The sequence below is a fragment of the Spermophilus citellus genome (assembly GCF_964194105.1).
Source record: "Spermophilus citellus genome assembly, chromosome: 6".
In the NCBI taxonomy this organism is placed as follows: domain Eukaryota; kingdom Metazoa; phylum Chordata; class Mammalia; order Rodentia; family Sciuridae; genus Spermophilus; species Spermophilus citellus.
The window spans coordinates 11,539,653-11,565,245 of NC_138187.1; the positions used below are offsets into that span (position 1 = coordinate 11,539,653).

Below are 25,593 nucleotides of genomic sequence, written 5' to 3' on the forward strand. Positions count from 1 at the left end.
CTAGCCCCACCGAGTGGCGCCCGGGTCAACCCTCGTGGAGCACTGTCAACCGTGATGGGACTCGGCGTGCGTGTGTGTCCACCTCTCTGTAGTTTTGAAACCATCTCTAATCGAGAGTCATTCTTTGTTGATGGGAAATAAGACCAGACCCCATGGGGCTTCCGTCAGTCACAGCAGAGCGTGGCCAGGAAGGTCAAGGTCTAGGGGCTGAGGACTCCTGGGCATCACGACTGGCCTGTGGCCTTTCCTTCCCCTCCCCGGGGTCCTGGGGCCAAGAACTGTGGGTGGGTGGTGTCCTGTCACCTGAGCTCCTGCTGGGCGGCCGTGCTGTCCAGCGTGTCCTCCAGCTCCGTCTTCAGGGCCTCCAGCTCCTCCCCCAGGTCCCGCTTCTGCTTCTCGGCCTTGTTCCTGGCCGCTCGCTCCGAGTCCAGGTCCTCCTGGAGGTCGGAGATGTGGCCCTCCAGCTCCCGGATCTTCTTCAGGGCGTTGTTCTTCTGCGCGATTTCGTCATCCAGCCTGCAAGGGATGGCGGGGGTGGCGGTCAAGACCCCAGAGTCCCTGCTGTATCCGCGCAGCCAGGAACTCTGTTCTGGGACCAGCCGAGACACCTTCTGCCCCTCCCCAGGACACAGGGCTCAGGGAGTCATGTGGGATGAGAGGCCAAGCTGTGCGCACACAAAGCAGGTCCGTCCACGGCAGGCGCCTCGCAGCGGCTTTCTGCACAGTGGACACTTATTTGTCCTCCGGGTGCTGGAGCAGGGAGTGCCAGCTCCAAACCAGGCCCTCGGCCCGAGCCCCCACCTGCCTGGCTGAGGCTGGGAGCAAAACCCCAGGAGGGCAGAGGAGGGGACTCAGAGGCAGAGTGCAGGAGGGTGTCACAGAAGGACATGGGGGGAGGACCAGGAGGAGGAGGGCTCTGGCCAGGGACAGGCGCCCACTGAGATCTGAACCGGCACCAACAAGAGCAGAAGGGCCGGGTCTGGGGGGACAGACTGGAGGGGCTGGGCTCCAGAGGCCAGGCGAAGAACCTGCCTTTCCCCGTAAGCCAGCCAAGCCTCGGAGCATGTTCCTGCCCCAGGCGGTTGTCATCGGTCACCCCAGCACGGTGGGGCAGAAGCTGGAAGAGAAGGAGCCGAACTGGGGCTGGAGTTAGGAGTCGATCCTCATGGGATGAGGCCTGGCCTCTTCCTCCCTAGTGAGAGGAGAGCAGCGCACCTGATGGGGACCCACTGGAAGAGAGCTCAGCTCAGCACATGCCGGGAAGCCACTGTCACCTGTCACCGCTGCAATACTCCCATGTGGAGCCAGGCAAAAGGGACAAAGGGGGGGACGGATGGGAGCACCTCTCCAAGGATAGGCAGAGTGTGTGGGGGGGGGCGCTGCCTGCTGTGGGTGGGAGGAAGTGGGTGGGCAACAGCTGCGGAGGAGCCTGGCATTCACAAAAAGAGGGACCTGGGGGACAGGAAGGTCACCCTAGCTTTAGACGTGCTGTGAAATGGACTCAGTGGGCGATGGAATGCAGAACTGGGGTGTGGATGAGAAACGCCCGGGCCTCCAGAGAGTGCACCCCGACAGCATGGGAACAGGGAGGCTACAAAGGAAGGCTGGGAGGCTGAGAGCAGAGGCCTGGCCGCAAAACCCCATCTTGCTAAGGGCCTGGGGCACCTGGACCAAGGTGGCCGCTACAGATGGCAGGCGGCCCCCGGACACTGCACACATGGCCTCGGCCCCGCGCCGTAGGCTACCTGGCCAGGGCCACCTGCAGCTCCTCCTCCTTCTTGGCCAGCTGCATCTTGAGCTCCGCGATCTGCGCCTGCAGGTCGGCGATCTGCTCGTGGAAGTCGCTGGCGTCGCCCTCCAGCTTCCGCTTCAGCTTCTCCAGCTCCTGCCGGCTCTTCTCCTCCTTCTTCAGCCGTACTGCAGCCGCAGAGGGCGCTCAGGACGGGGCCCACCCAGGGGCCGCCCGCAGGGAGCCTAAGGCCACCCGGGGGCACACACATCCCCCTGACCTCACAGCAGCACAGCAGGATCAGGCCAAGCTCCTGGGGACCTCAGACTCCGGACCTCCCTCCCGTCCCCGGGAGCCCGTGGCGGCGGCCCACCTTCCAGTTCTGAGATCATGGACTCGTGCTTGTTCTTCAGCTTGGTGAGGTTCTTGGCCTTCTCCTCCTCCTCCGCTAGATTCGTCGTCAGGTCACTGATTCTCTCCTCCAGGAGTTTCCGCTCCTTTGGGGCCGGGAAGAGAGATAGTGTCGACTCTGTTCTTCTCCGCGATCTGCATCTTCCTTTGGCGATTTCCATATAAACCATCCAAAAGAACGCCCCACATTACAGCCAAAGGCAGGCTGGTGTCCACTGGTAGAGGTTCCCGAAGGGTCCCCAGCCTGAGGGGGATCCCCGGCTCGAGGACCCAGGACGCCCACCTCAGGGGGACTGGGGAGGTGTCCCTGACCAGGATGGCGGTGCCTCCAGGTGGCAGAGCTCGTGGGCTTTCCCAGCCCCCGCCCCCGGGCAGCCCCACGGCCACGCAGAGGCCGCCCCTCACCTTGGACAGCTTGTTGTTCTGGTCGTCCATGACCAGGATGTCGTCCTCCAGCTTCTTGATCTTGGCCTCGGCCGTGACCTTCTCGAGCTGCAGCTTCTGCCTGGCCGCCTCCTCCTCTTCCAGCTGCTCCTCCAGGTCCTTGTGGGGCAGGGAGAAGAAGCACAGTGGGCTCAGGACAGAGTCCCCCGGGGACAGCGGAGCTTAGGGCTACACAGGCCCCGACGGTCACGTCCAGCACTCTCAGCCTCCTACGAGGCGGCGGCTAGAGGCTGGGGTCAGTGGCCTTCCCCAGTGGAGCCTCCGTCTCCTCGACTGCAAAGTGGGGACAGCAGGGGCCACGATGTGAAGCAGGCCCACCGCCCCTGGGTCTTACCCCTCAAAGAGGTGGAGCCAGGTCCCCCCCTTGGGTGCAGGCTGGGCGTTAATGACAAACTTTCTGGCAGAAAGTCGGGAGGAGACAAGAGGATGTAGCCCCAGAGACGAGGCTGTGCACTCTTTCCCGATCCTCCTCCTGGGGTGAGCCGGTCACCACCTCAAGAGGACACCCAGCAGCCCTGGAAGAGGCCCCCATCCTGAGGAACCGAGGCTGCCTGCTAATAGCCACGTGCATGGGCCACTCAGAGTGGCTCCTCCAGCCCAGTCAAGCTTTCTGTGGCCCTGGCTGACGTCTTGACGGTGACCTCTCAGGAGACCCTGCGCCACAACCATCCTGCTAAGCCAGCCCCAGATTCCTGTGTGGGACGAGTACTTTTTTTTTTTTTTTTTTTTTGGTAGAGTCAGAACCATGATTTGCTTTCTTTCTTTCTTTTTTTTTTTTAAGAGAGAGTGAGAGAGGAGAGAGAGTGAGAGAGAATTTTTAATATTTATTTTTTAGTTCTCGGCGGACACAACATCTTTGTTGGTATGTGGTGCTGAGGATCGAACCCGGGCCGCACGCATGCCAGGTGAGCGTGCTACCGCTTGAGCCACATCCCCAGCCCCGGGACGAGTACTTATTATGCCAAGATGCTGCGTTTGGGCCGTTTTGTTACACAGCCGCAGCTGACAAACACAGCTGCCCGTCACACAGGGTTGCTATCCAAGAAAGAGGGTGTGCATAAAGACAGGACGGCGATCAGGGTGGTCATTTAAGGAGACCGGGAGGTCAGAGTGGTCAAACCCCAACTCTCTTCACCTGTCCAGTGGGGACGCATGACACAGACGCTGGCAGTCCCGGGGCCCCTTACCAGCATCTGCTGGGCCATCTTCTTCCTCTCAGCCTGCAGCTGCTGGCTGCGGTCCTCCTCCTCCTCCAGGCGGGCCTCCATCTCGTGCAGGATCTCCTCCAGCTCCTGCTTCTTGGCGGCCAGCCGGACCCGCATCTCCTCGGCCTCCGCGTACAGCTCCGTCTCCGCCTGCAGCTGCTCCTGCAGCAGGTTCTTCTCTTCGGCCAGCTGTGGGAGGAGGAGGTGGCCGTGAGCCCACCCTGCGCCTGGCCTGGCGGGCTCCAGGGCTCCCTGCGGCCACCCGCCCACCTGTGAGTGCTTCTGCTCCAGCTCCTTGAGCTCGCTCTCGGCCTTCTGCTGCCGCTCCTTGGTCTTCTGCAGCTCGTCCTCCTTGGCCTGCATCTCCTCCTCCTGCCGCGTCACCTGGAGCAGCGGCTTCACCTGCGCACACCACGGCCAAGGCTCGCGTCAGATGGACACTTCTAACTATGGATGCTTTTGCCCCCAACCCCCATCCAGGGGACACTGGGCATGTCTGCAGCCACCATTGGTTGTCACACTGGCGGACGGTACTGACCATCACAGAAGACCAGGACACCCCCCTCCATTGGCCAGGTGGAGGGACTGTCCAGCAGTGCCGCAGTCTCCTGCTCCCTGCTTCAGACCTGTCCCGAAAGGGGACTCCTGCTGGGGCTGGGGGAAGGCAGGGGCCCTTGCCTCCGGCCTCCTGGTCAAGGCCACGGCCAGCATTGCTTATATTCCCTCCCTGGACTGTTTCCTATGTTTAAAAACAGACTCGAGCGCGTCCTGCCTCGCTTCACGTCTGCCTTATGACCCGAGATCACGGGCTCCTCCTCAGCCCAGGCTGGTCATCATTCTTACGACGTTATTTTTAGATGGCCATTGTTTTTAATAGTTGAAAATGTTTCCATTGAGGGGTGAACACGTCCCTGTGCCAAGGGCTGGACATTGTCATGCCGCTGCTGTCAGTAGGCCCAGGAAGACCCGATTTTATTGAACGTGGTTTTCTTGGGATAGTTTGTCAGAAGGCGGGTCAATGGGGATGGACGTGTCCAAGAAGCGGCTCCCCCAGCGTAGTTCATGGGCTTGTTTTTAAGCCCCAGCTTGGCCCCAGGGCCCTGGCTGACTATGACAGTCGCCTTTATCTCCTTGTTTCTATGACTATTTATTGACGGGTCCCACCGTCAGCGGGTCATTTCCCAAGGCCAGGGGCCGTGAGGCCTGTCCACAGCTGCCTCCCCACCACCTAGCGTGTGCCTGCCCCAGGGGCAGCAGGTCCACCCAGCTGGACATGGCATTGTGTGGCGGGCACACTGCAGGTGGTGCTCTTGGAGCCAGCTGTGGCCAGAGGCCTTGGGTCCACTCGCCACGAGAAAAGATGCAACCGTGGATACGGGCGACTATGTGCTCTCCCGGTCACCATGCTGATGCAGAGGGCCAGTCCCCAGAGGCGGCCCAACACTGGGGCAAGCCCTTGACCTTGCATCCTGATGAAACTCAGACTGGAGACCAGCATTTCCCAGGGCCACGGGGGAGTGGGCGGGCTACACAGGCCCAGGTGAGGGGTCCCAGGTGATGGGAATGCCCTGGGTCTGCATGGAGGTGGTGGCCGTCACCCACAGGCCCGGGGAGGCCCTCTCGGGTGGAGAGCCAGTGGCAGGCGGGGTGTGGGCTCCACCGGGGGGGCCTGGGGGGTCTAGGAGGCCCAGGGGGCCGCGCACTCGCCTTGGTGAAGAGCCGCCACCACTGCCAGTTGCGCAGCTTGAGGTAGGCGGCACAGTTCCTCTGGATCACCTTCATGGCCGTCAGCTGCTGCTGCCGCTTGGCGAAGGCCCTGGGGGTGGGGGAGCAGGGGCCATGAGGAGCCCACGTCCCATGGTCCACACGCCCTGCACCGTCCTCTCCAGCCCAGAGCCTCTGAGCTTCCGCAGACTGCCCCAGCTTAGCCCCCCCGAGGGGCACAAGGGAGACCCACAGGATGCCCTGGACTCACAGCTGGGATCCCCAGAAATCGAACCTGTGCTACAGCATCGCTGCGGACTGTCACTCCCCAGGGCCACCAACTGTCCTGACCAACCTGCTCTTTCCCTGGTTGTACCTTAGACACCTCAGCCCTCGACACCACCTCCACCCGCCTCCTTTAAGGGCTACTGGGTTTGAGGGACCACGGGGCAGGGAGGGGGACCACGGGACAGGGAGGGGGACCACAGGACAGGGAGAGGGTCTATCTCGATGGGCACAGGTTTTAAGAATTAAACTGCCCCAGTTATTCCGGAGCTGGGGAGCTGGCAACAGGGAATTTAGCTACTGAACTTCGCAAGTTAGGTCTGCTGCTGGACCAAGGGCTCCCTAGAGCTGGCCTTTGCCGTCTGGGGTCCAGTGACAGTGCATCAGCCTGACCCCCTCAGGGCTCTGCAGATGAGGCGGGTCTACGCCCCATGACGACGCTCGCTCTGGACAGAGCGGCTCCACCAGCCTCTGAAGGCTCCTGGGCCTGGGCCTGTCTTAGGGGCACCTGAGCCTCACCTGGTCCCATGCTTCATGGTGCAGAGGGCACCAGGACTTCCAGCGTCCTGCCTTTTGAATCCCACTTGGACTTGGGGAATATTGGTAGGGCCAAACATCCCTCCAGATTATCATACCCTAACATTTCTACATTGACCACCAGCCACTGCTGTAAGCCGGTTCAGGAGTCCTCTCACTGACTCCTCGTGACCAGCTCCACGAGGTAGGGCGACCATGTTCATATTCCCATGGAGAAGCCCAAGGCTCAGAGAGGTACTGTGACCTGCCCACGGTTGAGCAGGACATAAGTGGGGGCCGGGATGACAGCGCGGGTCTTACGTCCAGAGAACATGGACTTCTGTCTTCCCTCCCTGGGCTCTGACTGAGGGGACCATTTCTTCCCCCTCCACTAAAAGCTGCTGTTCACCAGGAAAGATCTTAAAACAGGTGGCTTCTGAAAACCCAGGGACCCGCGACACGGGGCCAGGAGGCCCTCGATGTCAGTGTGTCGGCCTGTTTGGGGACCTCGGGGTACAGGGCGCGTCTTTACTTCCTGGCCAGGTAGCCGCGACACATGGCTTGAAAGGCTATGATGACGTCGGTGATCTTCAGGTCTCGCTCCTCCTCCAGGTGGGCCAGGACCCCCGTGCGGAAGAAGATCTTGCTCTGTCCGATCCTGTACAGGTTGGGGTCGAGCTCCAGGGCTTTGATCTGCCAGGGAAGGAAAGGAGCCCCGTTGTCACCTGGGCCGGGGGGGCTGGGCGTGGCGGGGGCTGGGCGTGGCGGGGGCTGGGGAGGGCGGGGGCTCACCATGAGGATGCAGGCCTGCTTGCCGTCCATGAAGCCCTTGGGAATGGCGTTCGCTGCCAGGATCTCATAGCTGGAAACAGAGCAGAAGTCACCGAGTGCCTCCCGTTACTCCTCTGCCCAGCTGGTTGCCCGCGGAGCCCCCTGGCACGGCCCCCGGGGCTCACCGCTGGCGGAACTCCTGGAAGACGATCCTGTTGGGGAAGCCCTGGCGGCAGATGCGGATGCCCTCCAGGACGCCGTTGCACCTCAGCTGCTCCAGCACCAGGAACGCGTCCAGCTTGCCCGACTGCAGGGACAGAAGAGGACAGTGACCGTGGGCCAGGGCGCAGGTCTGGCTGACCCCCCTGCAGACCGTGGGGTAAGACAGAGGCACAGACGAGGCTTGGCAGAAGCTGTGCAATGTAGCGCCCCTTCTCTGGGCCGGTGTGTCCCCTGGGCTCCTTGTCCTCGGGGTGCCGGCGTCTCTGGCTGGAAAATGGGCTGCTCCTCCCTCACTCCTGTCTGTCACCCATCCTCAAGCTCCTGTCTCCAAACTCCCCCCCCCCCCGTCACCTCCGTCCCTGCCCCCACCTCTCCCTCCCCGCCTGCCTCCCCACCTCAGTCCCTCGTTTGTTCTAGAACATCCACCTGACCACAACCAACTCGGCTTAAACTCCCCCACCCCGTGGCTTCCTATGGACAGGAGGCCAAGCTCTGGTCCCGAGGGACTCCATGATCTAGGCTCTGCCCACCCCCCCCTCCTCTGCCCAGCCCCCCCCTCCCCCCATCACATCAGTGTGAAATGACAGCTAAGGTCCTTGCCGCGACCCTGCGTTTTCACCCCTGAGCCCCTTGGGCCGCCTCTGCCTCCCGCACACCTCACCAAGGGGACGCCTGCGCGGACTCAGGTCCAGATCCTCTAGGGGCTTTCTGTGAGTCCTGAGTGGCTGTGGGGCCCAGCTCAGGGCGTTCTCCTGATGACCACTGTGGTCCCCAGCCTGGGTGTCTACCGCCCCCCACCTTCCGCAACCTCAGCTCCCCTGACATCCAGGGCAAGAGGGTCTGCAGTAGGAGCACCGCAGGTGTCCAGCAGCCTCTTGGCCTCTACCTGCTATATGCCACAGCGGCTCCCTCCCGGCCATCCAGGTGACTTTCCACCCACGGCAGGCGGAGCCCCTGCCGTGGGCAGGGGCTGGGTGCAGAAGGGGGCGTCCCCTCCTGGCCCTCTATCTTGGTGTGCCTCAGTGTCACCCACGTCCCCTGACAGTGTGCCTGGGGGCACCCTGGCTACTCGGGCAGCCAGGGCCGGGAGCCCCGAGGGCCGGGAGCCCGGAGGCAGGGCTCACCCTCTTCTCGTGGTTGGGGATGATGCAGCGCACGAAGTTGGGCGTGGTGTTGCGCAGCGTGGTCATCAGCTTGCCCAGCTGCTCCTTGTACAGCTGCCCCACAGTGCGGAACATGCCCTTCTTGGTCTTGGAGGCGCTGGGCAGCGAGCTCTCAGTCATCTTGGCCATCTGGTCCAGCCCCACGATGCGGTCCACTGTGGGGCACATTGAGGGTGGCATTGGCCTCCGGCCCTCCTAGGGCCTCCACCCCTGCCACAGGCCAGGGGACCAGGCCCAGAGGGTGGCGGGTGAGGCAGGCCTCCTGGTGGAGGACATTCCTAGAGAACCCAGGTCCCCTCAGTGGGCCCAAGACCCCTCCTCTCCAGTCCATCACCTTCACCTCCAGCAGCAGAAAGGGGAGGCGTGTGGGGGCTGGGCTGGTAGTGTCGCGCTGGGAAACCCCAAGGGTGCCCGAGTGACAGAAGGAACGTCCTCCGCCCTCATCAGAGACCTGTCCTTACTGCTCTCCACGAGGAGCCCTGGCCTGGTGCCATTTTGTGCCTGGGCCTCCCTTGCTACAGGAGGTGGCACCAGAACATCTGCCTCCCAGGGCAGGAATGAGAGACAGGGCATACAGGCCCCCGTCTCCCAGCCAGCCTCCAACCTTCCTCCACACATGAGCATTAGTTGAGGACTTACTATGTGCTTGGCCCCAGGGGCCACCATGACCAAAACAGAGACCCACCCCGTTCTGGTCCTCTGGCTGCCTGGGGGTGGGGGCAGCCAGTGATCAGGTGTCTATGGTCTTCCCAGTGGTCACGTGTGGCTACGAAAGTGACAGGGGAGGGAAACAGGTCCTTCCTTTGACGGGGTGGGGGGCTCTGTCTGTTGAGTTGACATTTGAACAGAGACCAGATAGAAGCAGTGAGTGACCACGTGGACGTCCAGGGAGAGAATAAACTGAGCAGAAGGCTCAGAAAGGGAGGCAGGGGCCTGGCCCACAGGTAAGTTCCCAACGGGGCGGGTGGTCCACCACCGCTGCTGGCGTCTCGCACAGGTGTGCTTTCTCTGGGAAGGAGGGGACCCGCGGCTGGGCAGATGTGCCCACGTCAAGCCCAACCCCAGGGCCTTGGGGGCATGGCTTCCGCCCCACGGACTCGGCTGTCAGCCAGTGACAGCAACGCTCCACCTGCCTGCCTCCCCCGAGCCAGGGCCCGAGGGCAGGGCCTGGCTGGGCTGCTCCTGAGGCCCAGGCTGAGGTTGACCTGGAGTGACACGGCTGTCCAGACCCAGGGCCTGGTGCGCCGGTGGGCAGTGGGACCCTCTGGAGTGCTTCCTATCATGCCCCAAGCCAGGGAAGCCAGTCCTGCAAGCCCCAGGCCCACAGGCTCGGGGCAAGAGTGGCATCTGGTGGGCACCCAGGGTCCCATCGGCAGAGCCCACCAACCCTGGCAAACACACAGCAGCACCTCACACAGGTCACCTACTCCTGGTTCTCAGGAGGAGCCAGAGAGGCTCCCAGACCCGCAGCAGGGCTGGGGCACAGGCGGAAGAGCAGATCCCCAGGTCCCGCCCAGGACATCCGACCGCCTCTGGGGACGGAGCGTCGCGCCCCGGGTTTCAACAGGTGATCCTGAGCCCCTCTGGTCTAACGGGACCCTGGTGATGACCTGGGAGAAGTGGGACTGCCGTATCTCTAGCTGATGAGGACCCCGAAGCTATAAAGTCAGTGTTCACCCTGTGCTTGGCCCCAGGGGCCACCATGAACAGAACAGAGACCCGCCCGGCTCTGGTCCTCTGGCTGCCTGTGCGTGGCGAAGACGAGGCTGAATGAAGCCAGGTCCTTCTGACCTCAGTTGGGGGTAGTCTGACCCACCTGCCTGGTCACCGTTTCCTCTGAGCCCTGACCTCAGACCTGCCCCCTGGGGTCCAGGTATGGGGTTGAGGGGACTCGGGGACACCACTCAGGACAACAGGGTCCTCTCCCCTGCCCCGCGCACAGGCCTCCTCTCCTGGGGCAGCTGGAAGAGAGGGAGGACTGAGGAGCTCAGCCTCCCCCTGGAAGCAGCCTCCAGAGCAGGAGGGCCTCACCGTCCTTCCACAGGTCGGCCACAAACTTGTCTGAGGAGGCATTGAGGAGGGAAGTCACGTTGTCATTCAGCGGGTCCATGTTCTTGGTCAGCCAGGCACTGGCGTTATAGTCCACCTGCCAAGGACCACCGCACCGGTCAGGTACCCTCTCCAGTCAGACGCCAATGGCAGGGCCCAGGGCCTCCGGGTTCCCTCCCAGATCTCCCAAGGTCAGCGAGGAAAGGACGTTTGCAGCCGCCATGAGGGAGGCCCATGGATCAAGGGCCCCGAGCCCTGGAGGGTCAGCAAGCCGTGGCCATTGCAGGGAAGGCCTCTCCCTCCCACAGTCTCCTGCAGCCCCTCCCCTGGCACCTCCTCTCTCCAGAGAGGGGCACAAGGCCCCGGAGTTATAAAAAGGCTAAGGATGGGCCTGTGGGTAGCCAGAGTCCTCCCCACACCCACCGTCCCCTCACCCAGAGAAGCCCTGACGACTTCCGAGTTTCTGGACTAAGCCTGGGGTCCTCTTTCCCAGTCTCTGGGGAACATTATTTTTTTTTTTAACTTGGAGGTTCTGACCCCTGGGTACGTACACACACACACACACACACACCAACACACAAACACACAAAAACACACACACACACCCAACTCACAAACACACAAATGTTGAAGGCCCTTGGAATTCCTGGCCAAAGCCTTCATCTTATTACTGTGACCTTGAAATGAAAGAAGCGGATCTGGTGGATTATTATGGGATGTGGGTTGTCAAGGTGATGGCCAGGCCTGATCTGAGAGGGGCCTGGGAAAGACACGCATGAAGCCAGAAAGATAAAAGTGTTTCCTCTGTGCACTTAAAGGAGCATAATCTCCCTTGAATGTAGAGCAGAGTGGGGGCCGTTGGTCAAGAGCCTAGAGGGTAAATGTTTCCAGCTTGGTGAGCCACGCCTGTCCAGCTCTGTCCTTGGGGCCCGAAAGCGGCTGTAGACCTTCTGTGAGAAAATGGGCCTGGCCGGGTTCCAATAAAACTATTTATAAACGCACTCTGTGGGCCAGGTTTGACCCTTGGGCTTGTAGTTTGTCACCCGCTGGTCTCACAATGCAGTGGGGTTATTGGGGGTGGGGGTCATAAAATGATTCTGCAAGCCAGACCAAGCGAGGGCCTTCCTACATTGTTCAGGACATTCAGGAGCCATAAGGCAAGGTCCTGTGTGTCAACAGGCAGGACATGGTGATGATGGAGGACAGGGAGGACAGGGAGGATGGAGTGGGGGGGAGGAGGGAGGATGGAGTGGGGGGGAGGAGGGAGGATGGAGTGGGGGGGGAGGGAGGATGGAATGGGGGAGGGAGGATGGAATGGGGGAGGGAGGATGGAATGGGGGAGGGAGGATGGAGTGGGGGGGAGGGAGGATGGAATGGGGGAGGGAGGATGGAATGGGGGAGGGAGGATGGAGTGGGGGGGAGGGAGGATGGAGTGGGGGGGGAGGGAGGATGGAGTGGGGGGGAGGGAGGATGGAGTGGGGGGAGGGAGGATGGAGTGGGGGGGAGGGAGGGAGGATGGAGTGGGGGGGAGGGAGGATGGAATGGGGGAGGGAGGATGGAGTGGGGAGGGAGGGAGGATGGAGTGGGGGGGAGGGAGGATGGAGTGGGGGGAGGAGGGAGGATGGAGTGGGGGGGAGGGAGGGAGGATGGAGTGGGGGGAGGAAGGATGGAGTGGGGGGAGGAGGGAGGATGGAGTGGGGGGAGGAGGGAGGATGGAGTGGGGGGAGGAGGGAGGATGGAGTGGGGGGAGGAGGGAGGATGGAGTGGGGGGAGGGAAGATGGAGTGGGGGGAGGGAGGATGGAGTGGGGGGAGGGAGGATGGAGTGGGGGGGGAGGATGGAGTCGGGGAGGAGGAGGAAAAAACTACCGTAGACTTCCCCAGGGGGAACAGGCTGGCAATGGCGGGGACATTGGTTAAACCCAAGGTAGATTTAGTGGTCACCTCATTCTAGTTGATCCTTCTTTTGGGGTTTAACTCACAGAAGGCAGGATTTAGAGTCTATCCAAGAAAGAAGAGCCTGGCTGCCACGTTTAAATACACTGGAGGGGTGCAGTCTCTCCCCTTATGGATGCACAGACCAATCGTACACAGGCCCTGGCTGAGTGTGACCTGCTACGTGCCTTTGGGGTTTCCAGCCAGCCCCAGGGTACTGCCACTTCCCAATCATCCCTGGTCTGATCATCCACCTGGGTCCCGTGGACAGAGGGGGCGCTGGGCGAGCAGGTACCTTGCCAGCGTAGTGGATGATGGAGAACTCGGTTTTGTCCTTGAGTTGCTTGGGCTTCTGGAACTTGGGGTGGTTGCCCTGCTCTGAGCACAGCTTCTCCACAAAGGACTTGTCTGTGGCCTTGGGGAACCAGCACTCCTCGTCCAGCAGGGCCAGCACACCGGGAGGGTTGTTCTGTGGAGGACAAGGGGGCAGGAACCACAGGGAGGCAGGTCACTCCCGCTTCAGGAACACTGGGAGAGCCCCTCCCCCCAAGCACACTGCATAGGCCTCCCCTGTTGTCACCATACTTGCCTGAATAAGGTGGATTTGTGTCCCCATGTCCCCTACCCCCAAAATCTATCCTGAAATTAGCCCTGGACAGTGAATGGCCCTGGGGTGCAAGGCAGAGCCAAAGAGGGGAGGAGCTTGCTGCTTCCCCTAGTGGAAAACTCAGAGATTGCAAGTCCTTGCAAACAAATTAGGTGCTTTCTTCACTCATCAAACCCCCTAGGATTGCTGTCAGTCAAGCATCTCCTTGAGGCCGAGACAGGCTGGACTAAGGCCTCAGGACCATGGCCAAATCTGCACGTGCCATTGCCCTGCTGACTCGGTCTCAGAGAAGCATTCTTTGACTGTTCTGTCCACAGCTGGCCTTCTTCCCAAATCTCTCCACAGTGGCCCTGAAGGCGTTTTATTTGCTTTTTTTTTTTTTTTTCCGGTTTCACTGTTCCTCCAAGGAGGGAGGGACCCCTGTCTGTCTCAGTTACACCCTCAGCCCCTGAAGAAGGGCCCAGCCCATAGTAGGCGCTCAGTTAATATTTATCAGCCAATGTTTACTGTCGACCTACGATGGTTTCCGGGAGTTGGGGTACAGCAGGGAACAGAACAGACGCCCACCTTCGGGGAAGAGCACGTTGGAGAGGGAAAGGAAGGGGGGGAAGGAAGAGGAGCGAGAGGGGACATTTTGGAAAAGGACAATACCTGTGACGATAGAATGTGCGTTAGCGGAAAGTGTGGTTTAGGTCACAGACTCGGCCTAGGGGCTCGGTGAGGGGAAGCGGTGCGCGGAGGGGGCGAGCCCGGGGTCCACGTGCAGCTAAGCGCGGTGCCCTGCGCGCCCCGCAGCCGTGCCGCCCCTCACCGGCCGCTCGATGAGCTCGATGCAGGGCTGCAGGTCGAGGCCGAAGTCGATGAAGTTCCACTCGATGCCCTCGCGCTGGTACTCCTCCTGCTCCAGGATGAACATGGTGTGGTTGAAGAGCTGCTGCAGCTTCTCGTTGGTGTAGTTGATGCACAGCTGCTCGAAGGAGTTCACCTGCAGGACAGGCCGGGGCTGAGCGTCAGCGGTAAGGTCCGGCCCCAGGAGCCCCAGGAGCCCCAGGAGCCCCGAGGCCACGCCCCCTCCCCAGGAGTCCCGTGGCCACGCCCCCTCCCGAGCTCACTCCAGCACCCAGAGGGCTGGGGCCCAACAGGCTGCCCAGAGGCCATCAGGTATGACACAGCCCCAGCCACATGGCCTGGCTTTAAGACCCTTATCTTTTCCATCGCAGAATGACCTACGGATGGAGAAGCCCCTCAGGCAAGTTCTCATCCCCACTTTACAGACTGGGAACTGAGGCTCAGACTCGGTAATTCTGCAGGAGGCTCTTTTCTACCTCCATCACTCCCAGATCCTTTTCTTAGAGTTTTCTTCCAAACCATGGGAGTGGTCTCCAGGAACCAACCGTGTTTATACTACACAAAATACCGCAACACCTTGAAAACAGCGCTGGGCTTGGAGGTGACCATGGGGCCCAACTCGGGTGAGTAGGAGTCAGTGAGACTCCATGCCACGATTTTAGTTGGAACTGTTGAAACACAGAGTGTTTTCTGCCAGGGTTGCCGAGAGACAGTCTGGAGCTGTGGCACCATTAGGGACAGCCACCATTAGGGACAGCCCACTTAAGAATGGGGCCAATATGAAGGAAGGTAGAGAGAAAGATGGCGAGAGGTCAGGCCTTGCCTGCTGGATGCTCCTGTACCTCTGGGCGTCTTAGTTACGAAAACCAATACATTCCCTGTCGGACTTCTGCCTCTCATGCACCACGCCTCTGACCCTACCTAGACAGCTTTCCACTCTGCAGTGGGCAAGTGCATGCCTTTCTCCAACCCAGGGATCTGTCCAGGGGACAGCCTCATCCCAGAGGACCAGGACCAGGGCTGCCAGGATCCCACCAAGCTGTACCTCAAAGATCTCAAAGCCAGCAATGTCCAGGATGCCCAGGAAGGAAGCCCCTTGCCGATGTGTCTTGTCCAGGGCTTTGTTCACACGGCTGAGTATCCAGCGGAAAAGGCGCTCATAGGTGGCCTTGGCCAAAGCCTCTATGGCGAAGTCAGCCTGCAGGGGAGGAAGAGAGCTGGGTGTTTCACATCGGGGACAGACTGCAGGTTCAGATTTTTACTCTCTTCCTATTGTATTTATTTATTTTGGTACTGGGGATTGAGCCCAGGGTGCTTTTCCATAAACTACTTCCCTGGCCTGTTTAATTTTGAGACAAGTTCTAAGCTGCTGAGGCTGACCTCAAACTTGCAATCCTCCTGCCCCAGCTCCTGAGTGGCTGGGATCAAGGCATGAACCACCATATGCCTCTCCCCTTACCTTTAATCAACCCTTTAAAAAATAAACCAACCAACACGAAGGGAAATTTTATCATGCCTGTCACCAGCAGGAAAGCTGCAGTAAGCATAGTCAGGCCCAAGGAGTGACCCTGTGGGTCCTGAATGCCTCCTCTCGGGGAACCGGGGAGGCTGTTTCACCCCAGGACCATTAGAGGTAGACACCTGCCTCTAGAAAAGGTCTACGGGCATTTCCACAGGTAAGTCTGCCCGCCAGACCTCAGACCATGGCTGAGAGGTCGACTCAAGTGTTCTAGTGTTGAATGGATGCGAGATAAAGGGATGGATGGGTGGATGGGTGGGTGGGCAGCTGGGTGAATGGATAGGTGGCTAGACAGGTGGATGGTGGGTCAACAGGTGAATGAATACACAGATATATAGATGGATGTTGGATGTTGGATGTGTGGGTGGGTGGGTGGCTGGGCAGCTGGGTGAGTGAAGAATAGATAACTAAATAGATGGACATGTGGATGGATGGGTAGGGAGGTGGGTGGATGTGTGGATGTGGGATAGGTGGGTAGACAGGTGCTGAATGTGAGAGTAGCTAGATGAATGAAAGGGTGGGTGAGTGGATGGATGGGCAGGTGGGTGGGTTAATATATCGATGGATGGATGGATGGATAAGTGTGTAGATGCATGGATGTGTGGATGGACTATGGACGGACGGATGGATGGTGTATGTATGTGTATGGTTAGGTGGGTGGGTAGGTAGACTGGTGGATGGATGAATAAGTGGAAGAAAGGCAGGTTGATGGGTATTGTACAGGTGAGTGGATGGATATTGGGAGAGTGGGTGGGTGGATGGAGTTGGAAGAGTGGGTGGGTGGGTGGATTGGTAGACGGGTGGAGGATGTGTGGATGGGTGGGAGAATGGATTGGCAGATGGGGAGATAGGCGGATGGATGGATTAATGGATGGGTGGGTGGGAGAATATCTAGATGGACATTGAGTGGCTGGATGCGTGCTGAGTGGGTGGGTGGGTAGACAGGAGATTCTGCAGGAATGAATGGCAGGAACATCTTACCTGTTCTTTCGTCTGAGCTTTCTGTACCACGTCCCGTCCCACTTTGATCCGTGGGGTTAGTATGGCTCTGGTGAAATCCGTCACGTTAATTCCCATGAGGTGGCAAACTTTCTGAGCAGCTGGATGAGGAAAGAAGCATCTCGAGTGTGTCACAAAGGACCCCCCCCACATACACGTTTGCGCTCTGTGCAGGCCACTCTTGGGACACGGGGCCTTGTGTGTGAGCACGGCAAGAGTCCTAGAACCACGCTCCTAGTGACCGTTCCCTGAGTGTTTTCCTAAGAGGCAAACATGGGGTGGGCTGCAGCTACAGGGGACAGGGGTCAGATACATCCAAGTCCAAGTCCTTGCCCTGCTCACTTCCGAGTCATGGGACTGTGGACAAGGCGGTCAACCTCCTGGAGCCGCGCCTTCCTCAGCTCTGTAAAGGGCCAGCCATTGGGTGTCCTGTCCAGTTGTCAACACCAACAGCCGAGGTGAGGTTTGTAAAGGGCCTGACATATGGCAGCTATTCAAGAAATATTTCAAATTTTGTTCCAGTGTTCTAGGACACAGAATGCCGGAGCAGAATGCCGGAAACCGCTGCCACGCCCATCAGTATGGGGGAGTGGACAGAGACGGGTTGCCCTGATTTCATGGAAACCCAAAGGCAAACAGCAGGGAAAGGGAACAGTCTCTCTCTAGACCCGTGGCTCTGAGTGGGAATGAGTGTGTCCCTAGGGGACATTTGGCAATGTCCAGAGACGTTTTTGTTTGTCACAGTTGGGGGGGGGGAGCCATCTAGACAATGGCAAGTGTTAAGAATCTGTGTGTAGAACGATGTCAACAGTGTGACATGGCTTTTGTCGATCACATGGTTTATGTCACAGAGCAACACTGAGTAAGAGACTGTCAGGACTGCCCTCACCATTGCTTTCCAAGGATTCTTTTCCATTTCTCATTTCCCTGACTTCTCTCTGGGACAGTGGATTCGGTTACAACTTGCCACATTTGGGAAGTGAACAAACGGGATAGGTGTGATAGGACGGCAGCCCTGGCACCCTGCCCAACCTCCCAGCTCGGCCACCAACAAGCATGGCGGCCTGTGGTCTCGAGACACTCAGAATTGTTTGTTTCCAGGGACGGTTGTCAGATTTAGTGGAGGGGAAAAAAACCAACCAACCAATGGAATTCCCAGTTAAATGTGATTTCAGATTAATACCATTAATCAATCATATTGATATAGTTCTCAGATGCTACATGGGACATGGTGATGGTTTAGCTATGAGGTGCCCCTCAAAAGCTCGAGTGTGAGGCAATGCAAGAAAGTCTGCAGGTGGGACGACTGGGTCACGAGAGACGCAGTTGTGTTAGTGGATTGATCCACTTCGGTCGGATTAACTGGGTGGTGACTGTCGGCAGGTAGGGTGAGTTGGAAGGGTGGGTGTGGGGTGTGCCTTTGGGATGTATGTTTGCTTTCTTTAGTGGAGCGCTCTCTGCCGGCCGTGTCCTGAGCTCTTTCCTCCGCCATCCCTTCCGCCATGACCTTCGGCCTCACTTTGGGCCGGTGGGAAGGACTCGGCTGACTAGGGACTGAACCTCTGAATCCAGGAGCCAAAATAAACCTTTCCTCCTCTGTGTTGTTCTTGTCATGCGTGTTGGTCCCAGAGACACAAAACGTGACTGGAGCAGACAAAGCTATGATAGAGGTGTTTGCTGTTTACTGAAATTCACACTCGACTCGGCCTCCCGCGTTTCATCTGGCCGGTCTCGTTTACCGGGAGATTGGAGGACGGTCCCCCGGACAGGACCACTTACACCATAAGAAGGGCCAGTCCCGGCTCATCTCCCACTGTGTCCAGTGCATACAGCAGGCGCTCAAGAAATACTGAACAAACAAACGAGTGGAGGGTTTTGGGAGAGATGAACCCCTTCAGAATTCTAAAACACCCCACTTTAGGAACTTCCCACCATCAGGTCTTCAGCCAGGAAAAGTCCGTGACCAGAACCTAGTCCAGCCATTGTGGATCTCCTGGGTGCCCTCACCCCGAGGTGCAGAAACGCCCCCCTTGTGAGTGGGGCACCCGTTCTGAGACCCCCAGAAATCACAGATGGAACCAAATCCTACAGATATTTTCTTCGACACATATGATAAAGTTTAACTTATAAATCAGGCACATTGAGAAGTCGGCAACCATGACTAATAAGATAGACTAATCACCATCGATACATTGCAGTAACAGTTACGTGAGTGTGAGAAATAAAATGGACACAGAGTGCTCCTGCCCTCTCAAACAGTCTTCTTGTGCACTTCTGCAGTTCTGCACCCAGCTGACCGCAGGTGCTGAATCCACAACAAAGGAAGCATGGAGAGGAGGAGGATGGCCCCACCGGCAACGGTAGAAGGGGTCCCTCCCTCTACCTCTGGGACTTCCCTCACCGGGAAAAGGTGGCGAGTACCTGTGTTATCCGGCATGGACGCCTGGTCTGTGTTCCTTTCCTTCTTGAAGACGATATTTCCAAGCTGTAAGACGGATGACACCACCTTCAATATGGCTGAGGTGAGGAGAGAAGAGCAGGTCAGACACGGCATCAGTACTCAGGTGTGCCAGTACTAAGCATCAGTCCTCAGGTGTGCCAGTACTAAGCATCAGTACTCAGGTGTGCCAGTACTAAGCATCAGTCCTAAGGTATGCCAGTACTAAGCATCAGTCCTAAGGTGTGCCAGTACTAAGCATCAGTCCTAAGGTGTGCCAGTACTAAGCATCAGTACTCAGGTGTGCCAGTACTAAGCATCAGTACTCAGGTGTGCCAGTACTAAGCATCAGTCCTCAGGTATGCCAGTACTAAGCATCAGTACTAAGGTGTGCCAGTACTAAGCATCAGTCCTAAGGTGTGCCAGTACTAAGCATCAGTACTCAGGTGTGCCAGTACTAAGCATCAGTACTCAGGTGTGCCAGTACTAAGCATCAGTCCTCAGGTATGCCAGTACTAAGCATCAGTACTAAGGTGTGCCAGTACTAAGCATCAGTACTAAGGTGTGCCAGTACTAAGCATCAGTCCTAAGGTGTGCCAGTACTAAGCATCAGTCCTCAGGTGTGCCAGGTTTCCAATCTCAAAGTCACTGGGGACCAGAACCCACCTACATGTTTTTTAATGAGGAGATTCAGTCCTGAGCTCCTGTGTGGAGGACAGAGCTGAACCACCTGGTTCCCTGCACACACAGCGAATACCCAGACGGTGACTGAATGGCTCCAGATCATTGCTAAAACCCTTGTGCTACAATGGAATGCTACACGGCACAGACTGGCAAACTCCAGCCCGTGGACCACATGTGGCCCGCCGATTGCTATTACTAATAAAGTTTTATTAGAACACAGTCACCCTCATTCATTGGTGCAGTGTCTGGAGCTGTTTGCTTGCTGCAACGGCAGAGTTGAACAGCTGCAACAGGCATTGTCTGACCCATGGAGGCTAAAATATTTACTCTGTGGAATTTACAGAAGCTGCTTGCCAACCCCTGCTGCAGGTCAGGAGAATGAGTGATCTGTAACTACAGACAACCCAGCTGACGCGTCAAGACAAGAAGCTGAGCAAAGGACGCAGGCGCAGACAAGAACACACCTTGTAAGTGCATTCAGAGAAAGTTCAAGACAGACAAAACGAATCCACCTCTTTAGAGGTCGGGCGATGGCTAACCTAACTAGGGGGAGCTGCTGGCTGGGAGTCTGGAGGGGCTGGGGGTGGCGTCTAGCTTAAAACAGGTGCTAGTTCCACAGGTGTGTCCAGTTTATAAAAACTCGTTGAACAGTACATTTAGGATAGACGTGATTTTCTAAATGTATCTCACTTATTAATATGAGTTTTTTTTAAAACCTTATGCTTCTTAACATACCCCACTGGATGTATGAGAGGCTCAAGTTAGGATAAGAAGGTGGGAAATTTTCCCCAATTATCATCTAGATATATCTTCAGACAAAAATGCTCTACTCCCAGAACTCTCGGGACTCCGTACTCGGCTCACGTTACCGTGAAAATGGCTTCTGCGCTGGAATCTGTTCAGGGCCATGCGTTTCTGTTAGGTGGGGGTATGCCTCAAACACTTTGGCATTCCCGAAGCCGAGTCCGGGATCCAGACACACGGGAGGGAAGGAGGAAGGCATGATGGACAGATGGATGTGGGCAGGGTGGAGAATGAAGTGATGGATGGAAAGAGGATGGAGTGATGGACGGATGGACGGAAGAATTCAAATGGATAGACAGGAGATGAGTGAGTGAAGAATGAACAGATCGAGAATAAAGTGATGGATGGAGGATGGAGTGATGGATGGTAGATGAATGGAGAGAGGATGGAAGAGGATGGATAGATGAAGGATGAATAGATGGATAGGTGGATGGATGATGGGTGGATGCGTGGATGGAGGCTGGATGGATGGATGGGGGATGGATGAGTGAATGGGTGGATGGAGCCTGGGTGGATGGAAGCTGGATGGATGGATGGAGGCTGGGTGGATAGATGATGGGTAGATGGAGGCTGGGTGGATGGAGGCTGGATGGGTGGATGGATGATAGGTGGGTGGAGGCTGGATGGAGGCTGGGTGGATGGAAGACGATAGATGAAAGATGAGTGGATAGATGGAGAATGGAGTGATAGATGATATGAACGTTTGAAGGCTGAATGGAGGCTAGATGGATGTGGAGGACAGGGGCAGGATGGGGAGATAGTGGAAGACAGATAACTACTTAAAGTAAATGCTCATCTTAGCCGAACTCGGGAATCAGTCGCCGAGAGTTCTGGATTCTAAGAAGTCGCTGTGTTCCAGGAGCAAAGCCTAGAGATGGCAGCCTTCTCCAGTTCCTGAGGCCAAACCGCGGGTTGCAAGGCCCTTCCCAGCAGCTGTCCTCACACCATGGGGGCCAGGCCCCACTCAGCGGGAGAAAGACCCAGCTGCTGGCCCTCACCCGGCTGCTCCCAGGCACCGAGCACAAAGCCGCGGTTGACGGGAGGCTGCTAAGACGGGCTCCTTCACCACCACCGCTGAGAAGGGGCTCTGTCAGCTGCCGAGGGCTGCACCCCTGACTTCTAAGTGCAGGTCTACACCAGAACTTGCTGGAAGGCCTGCAGAGCCCGCGACCACCCCTTGGCTTCACTGAAACGTGGGGCCCGAACCATCCTGGTTGTGGGCGGCTTCCTGGGCACCCCGGGAGGACATGTCCAGCACCCCTGGTCTTTGACCACTAGATGACAGCATGCTCCCCCTCCAGAGGTGGGACAAGCAAAAATGTCTCCCGAGACGGCTCTAATGTCCCCTGGGGGACAAGCTCACCCCTCATGGAGAACTGGCCTAAATGGACAGAGGGGACCGATGGGGCCTGGGTGACTGTAACCACACACAAAGGGGACAGTGACTGTGCTGTTGTCCCCAGGAGATCAGCCAGGTGTTGCCAGAACTTCTGATTTTCCCAAAGATGATGCCAACCCAGATTTTTGCGTGAAATCTGCCCACATTTTAATGTAGGAAACCAGTTAAAAGTCAGCTATGAGGATCGCGGGGGCCAAGTTCTCTCCTGCAGGCCCAGGGGCTACCTATCTGCATTTTCTGACGCAGTTAATGTGATCATAGAAACGACCAAAGGGTGGTGACCTAACCCAGGCCACAGGGATGAGTGGAAAGAGCTTGTGGACAGGCACCTGGCCCCACCAACGGGGAGGGGCGATGGCCGGCACCCTGCGGGACGGATGATTTCAGTTGCATGTGAAACTTTTTTTTTCTTTTCTCTTGGTACTGGGGATGGAACACCCAGGGGCATTTAACCTCCGAGCCACATCCTCAAACCTTTTTATTTTTTATTTTGAGACAGACCTCGCTAAGATGCTTAGGGCCTCACTAAATTGCTGAGGCTGGTCTCGAACTTGCAATCCTCCTGCCTCGGCCTCCTGAGTGTCTGGAATTACAGACATGTGCCACCACACCCAGTGGAACTTTTTTTTTAAAAAAGATCTTAATAATCAGGTATTTATTAGAATCAATATAACTAGGACATCAAATTAGTGATTTTATATAAACTATCATTTATGACAAAGCCCAGAGTGAGAAGGGTCATAGAAATCACAACAATGATACAGATACAACCACAAGTAGCATCATGTGCCGATGACTGAGGTGGGGTCACCAATCTCCACAGCCCTGAGAGTCTCGGTGCCCGGATGCGGATGCTGACCGCAGAGGCTCAGGTCCTGGCCCTGTTCTTAGCAGCTGTGTGACCTCAAGTGAGTTATCCGCCTCTCTGGGCCTTTGTTTCACCATCTGAAGACCCATAAGACACCTTCCCCATAGGATGGTCACCAGGATTAAGTCACAGGGCCGGTGCCCAGCAACGTTAGCTGCCATCCTGTCACTCTTGCTGCTCCCGTCCCAACTGAGACAGGCTGTGACCCTTCTCTTGCTGAGCTCCAAGAAACAGAGGCGGCTGGACTGCCAGTCTCCAAGGTCCCTTCCGGCTCGCTCTCCGGGGCTCTGGTGACTCTGCAGTTATTCCAAGATCAGAACCGATGTGGCAAGGAATCCCTGTCACCTGCAGCCTCATGCTGCTCCTGACACTCCTCCCTGCCCCTGGTTCTCCTCTGGCCTCATGTGTGTGTGGGGGGTGGCGGTGCTGGGGAGGGAAGCCAGGGTCTTGCACGTGCTGGAGGACACATATGTGTACCCCCGAGCTGCCCCCAGCCCCTGTGGTCTGGTGTGGACGATGTGGTGGAGGAGTGTGGACCTGCAGCCAGCACACCCCCTGGTCTGTCCGGGTCCCAGGAGCTCTGCCATCAGCTCATCATCATGACCTGCTCTGGGCACTGTCTGATCTATTATTGACTTCACTTTCTTCTTTAAATTCACTTCTATTTCCTTAAATTTATTTTATTAGGAAACTTCATCTTAAGTAAAGCTCCAGCCTCACTTGGCCCAAAGTAGAGGACAACTTTAAAGATGAAAAACCAGGGAAACAAATCCTATGGTTAAGTTGTGGGCAGGTACTGGACCTGGCATTGGCTCTCTCTGTGGTTCAAAGGGAGACCACCAAGAGGAGAGGAAGACCTACTAAGCGCCAGGCTGCCATCTCACTTTGAAAGCCATCAAAAGAACTGACGGAGGGTAGAGAAGGGAATGGTCTCGGGTCAAAGCTCAGTAGAGACCACCCGGCAGTGGGGGGGTCCACATCGAGAACACGCCCGGATCCTTCTAGCCCGTTTCCACCAGGTCCTGACACAGAGTTTTTACAGAATTTTAAAGGATCAAAACTCCCTTTCCACAGACAAAAGCAGGGACTGGGAATTCAAAAGCCCCAAGAGCGAGCCCCAGCTCCACCCGCAACTTGCTGTGTGTCCTTGGGTAAGTGTGTCCTTCTCTGTTTCTTGGTTTCCCCATCAACAAACTGAGGATAACAGTAGCTGCCTCACAGGGTTGTCGTGATGTTAAATGCTGCATATAAAGCCCTTCACACACTTGTCACCTAACGTCTTCACTTTGAATATACTGTAAGCATTTCCACAGAGGCCTGTGTTTTTCCAAAGCAGTTTAAATTGGTTTCCTTCACAAGGGACAGGTGACGATTTAACAAATCCTTTACAGATCAACATTTCAGTTTGTCCCAATTTTTTTTTTCACTATTTAAATAAGACTATATAGAACACCCTGGTACCTTAAGGAGGGGGAAAAATAGGATTTAGAATATTTCTGACACATAACAAGTATTTAATCATCTATGTTTTTAAAAAGCAAGATTAGAAGCAGAACTGACCCATTGCCCCAATACAGTGACTTGTATTTGGGGAGTCCACGGTGCTAGATTCTGCTGTGGGACCCGGGCCAAAAGCCACCAAGGGCAGCCACCTCTCAGCTGAGCCTGGGGACCTTCTTTTTTGGCCCCTCCCCCGCCCGCATTTCAGCCCTCAGTGACACTCTGGGGACCGCGGGGGCGGGGGAAGAGAGGGGAGTCCTCCACCATCCTGCCCTCGTGTTTAATCTTGACCACTGGGGCTCACCCGGCCCAGAAGGAGAAGTGTTTCCGGAAGCACAACGTCAGGCCAAGACTCTGAGCTGTCCTGTCCCCGGGCCCCAAGTGCTCTCTGGCCTTGGGCTGATGGCAGGGTCCACCGGGTCTGTGGCCAGGGCTGCCTTCTCTGAAAGAGCTCTAGCAGCCCACCCTGCTGGCCGCCCCCGATCCTACAGAGGCATCTCTACCTGCAGCCCAAGAAGCCCTCTCCGACACCACCACCGGCCCCTTCCGGAACATTCCACAACCTGCCATCACGAGGAGCTCGGCACAGGGCACCTCAACCTGGACCAACCAGTCAACAGACCCCATTCGGGGACCGAGCAGGACGCGCGCTGCCCCCTGGACACAGACCCCGGGATGAGGCTGGAACGCAGCCGTGCTGAGGGCTGCCTAGAGACGAGGTTGTCAGTGACGGAGGACGAGAAACCAGGTTCTAGGGAAACCTCCTGAGTCCCTATCTCCTGCCACAGCCAAGGACAGCAGCCCTGAGCTGACTGGCCTCACGAGTGTCCACTGGAGCTGACCTGGTCACCTATAGGAGCCTGAGCTGCTCTTCTGGAACACTCACAAGGCATAAGCAGGGGGCCGTCTCCCTGGGAGGCGGGGAACGCAGAGAGCAGAGGTCCACTCTGACCACCGAGGTCCCGGGTGGACTCCAGGGGACCCTGGGCGGGGTGTCCTGTCCCCGGGTGCGAGCCTACCTAGCTGCTCCTCCTCGGTGAAGCCCATGATGGCCATGGCCTCCAGCGTCTCCTGGAACATCTCGTCGTCCTGGGCTGCCGGGATGGGCACGAAGCCGTTGGACAGGAACGTGTAGTTGTTGAAGCCCTCCAGGAGCAGGTCACCTGGGGGAGGGGCAAGTGCGCGGCGTGACACGCGGCCTGGGCCAGGTCTCGGCCGTCACCTTCTTTCTCGAGGCCTGGACAGTGTCAAACCCTGCTCCGAGTCATCACGTGGGTGGCCTCACCAGCCACGGCCACTCTCACCCAGCAAGGTGGACTGCGCCCTCCCCTTCCCAGGTCTGTCATGGAGAACCAGGTGGCCCCAGGGACTGCGTCACTGTCCTCGTTCTTGCCCAACTTCAGGAAGACCAGAGGCGGGGTGCAGAGCTGGAGCCCAAGTCACCAGCCCATCCGCCTGTCACCTTTGGTGCTCAGTGGAGGGCCGAGGTTTGTGG

The 25,593-nt window shown here is 57.6% G+C and overlaps 1 protein-coding gene across 4 annotated transcripts in view; it reads right to left on the reverse strand.

The window, feature by feature from the left end:
- MYH11 (myosin heavy chain 11) overlaps window positions 1-25,593 on the reverse strand; it is a 93,693-nt gene that overhangs the window by 17,605 nt on the left and 50,495 nt on the right. For all 4 annotated transcript variants that reach the window (XM_081297133.1, XM_081297131.1, XM_081297132.1 and 1 more), the window contains 18 exons: window positions 25,118-25,261; window positions 18,828-18,923; window positions 16,389-16,507; window positions 14,934-15,086; window positions 13,851-14,024; window positions 12,728-12,901; window positions 10,482-10,596; window positions 8,412-8,605; window positions 7,251-7,372; window positions 7,087-7,156; window positions 6,827-6,987; window positions 5,497-5,605; window positions 4,060-4,191; window positions 3,772-3,978; window positions 2,546-2,683; window positions 2,103-2,226; window positions 1,746-1,917; window positions 304-516 (listed from right to left, as the gene is read on the reverse strand). In XM_081297133.1, the coding sequence (XP_081153259.1) occupies window positions 304-516; window positions 1,746-1,917; window positions 2,103-2,226; window positions 2,546-2,683; window positions 3,772-3,978; window positions 4,060-4,191; window positions 5,497-5,605; window positions 6,827-6,987; window positions 7,087-7,156; window positions 7,251-7,372; window positions 8,412-8,605; window positions 10,482-10,596; window positions 12,728-12,901; window positions 13,851-14,024; window positions 14,934-15,086; window positions 16,389-16,507; window positions 18,828-18,923; window positions 25,118-25,261 (2,617 nt within the window). The remainder of the gene's footprint in view (window positions 1-303; window positions 517-1,745; window positions 1,918-2,102; window positions 2,227-2,545; window positions 2,684-3,771; window positions 3,979-4,059; window positions 4,192-5,496; window positions 5,606-6,826; window positions 6,988-7,086; window positions 7,157-7,250; window positions 7,373-8,411; window positions 8,606-10,481; window positions 10,597-12,727; window positions 12,902-13,850; window positions 14,025-14,933; window positions 15,087-16,388; window positions 16,508-18,827; window positions 18,924-25,117; window positions 25,262-25,593) is intronic.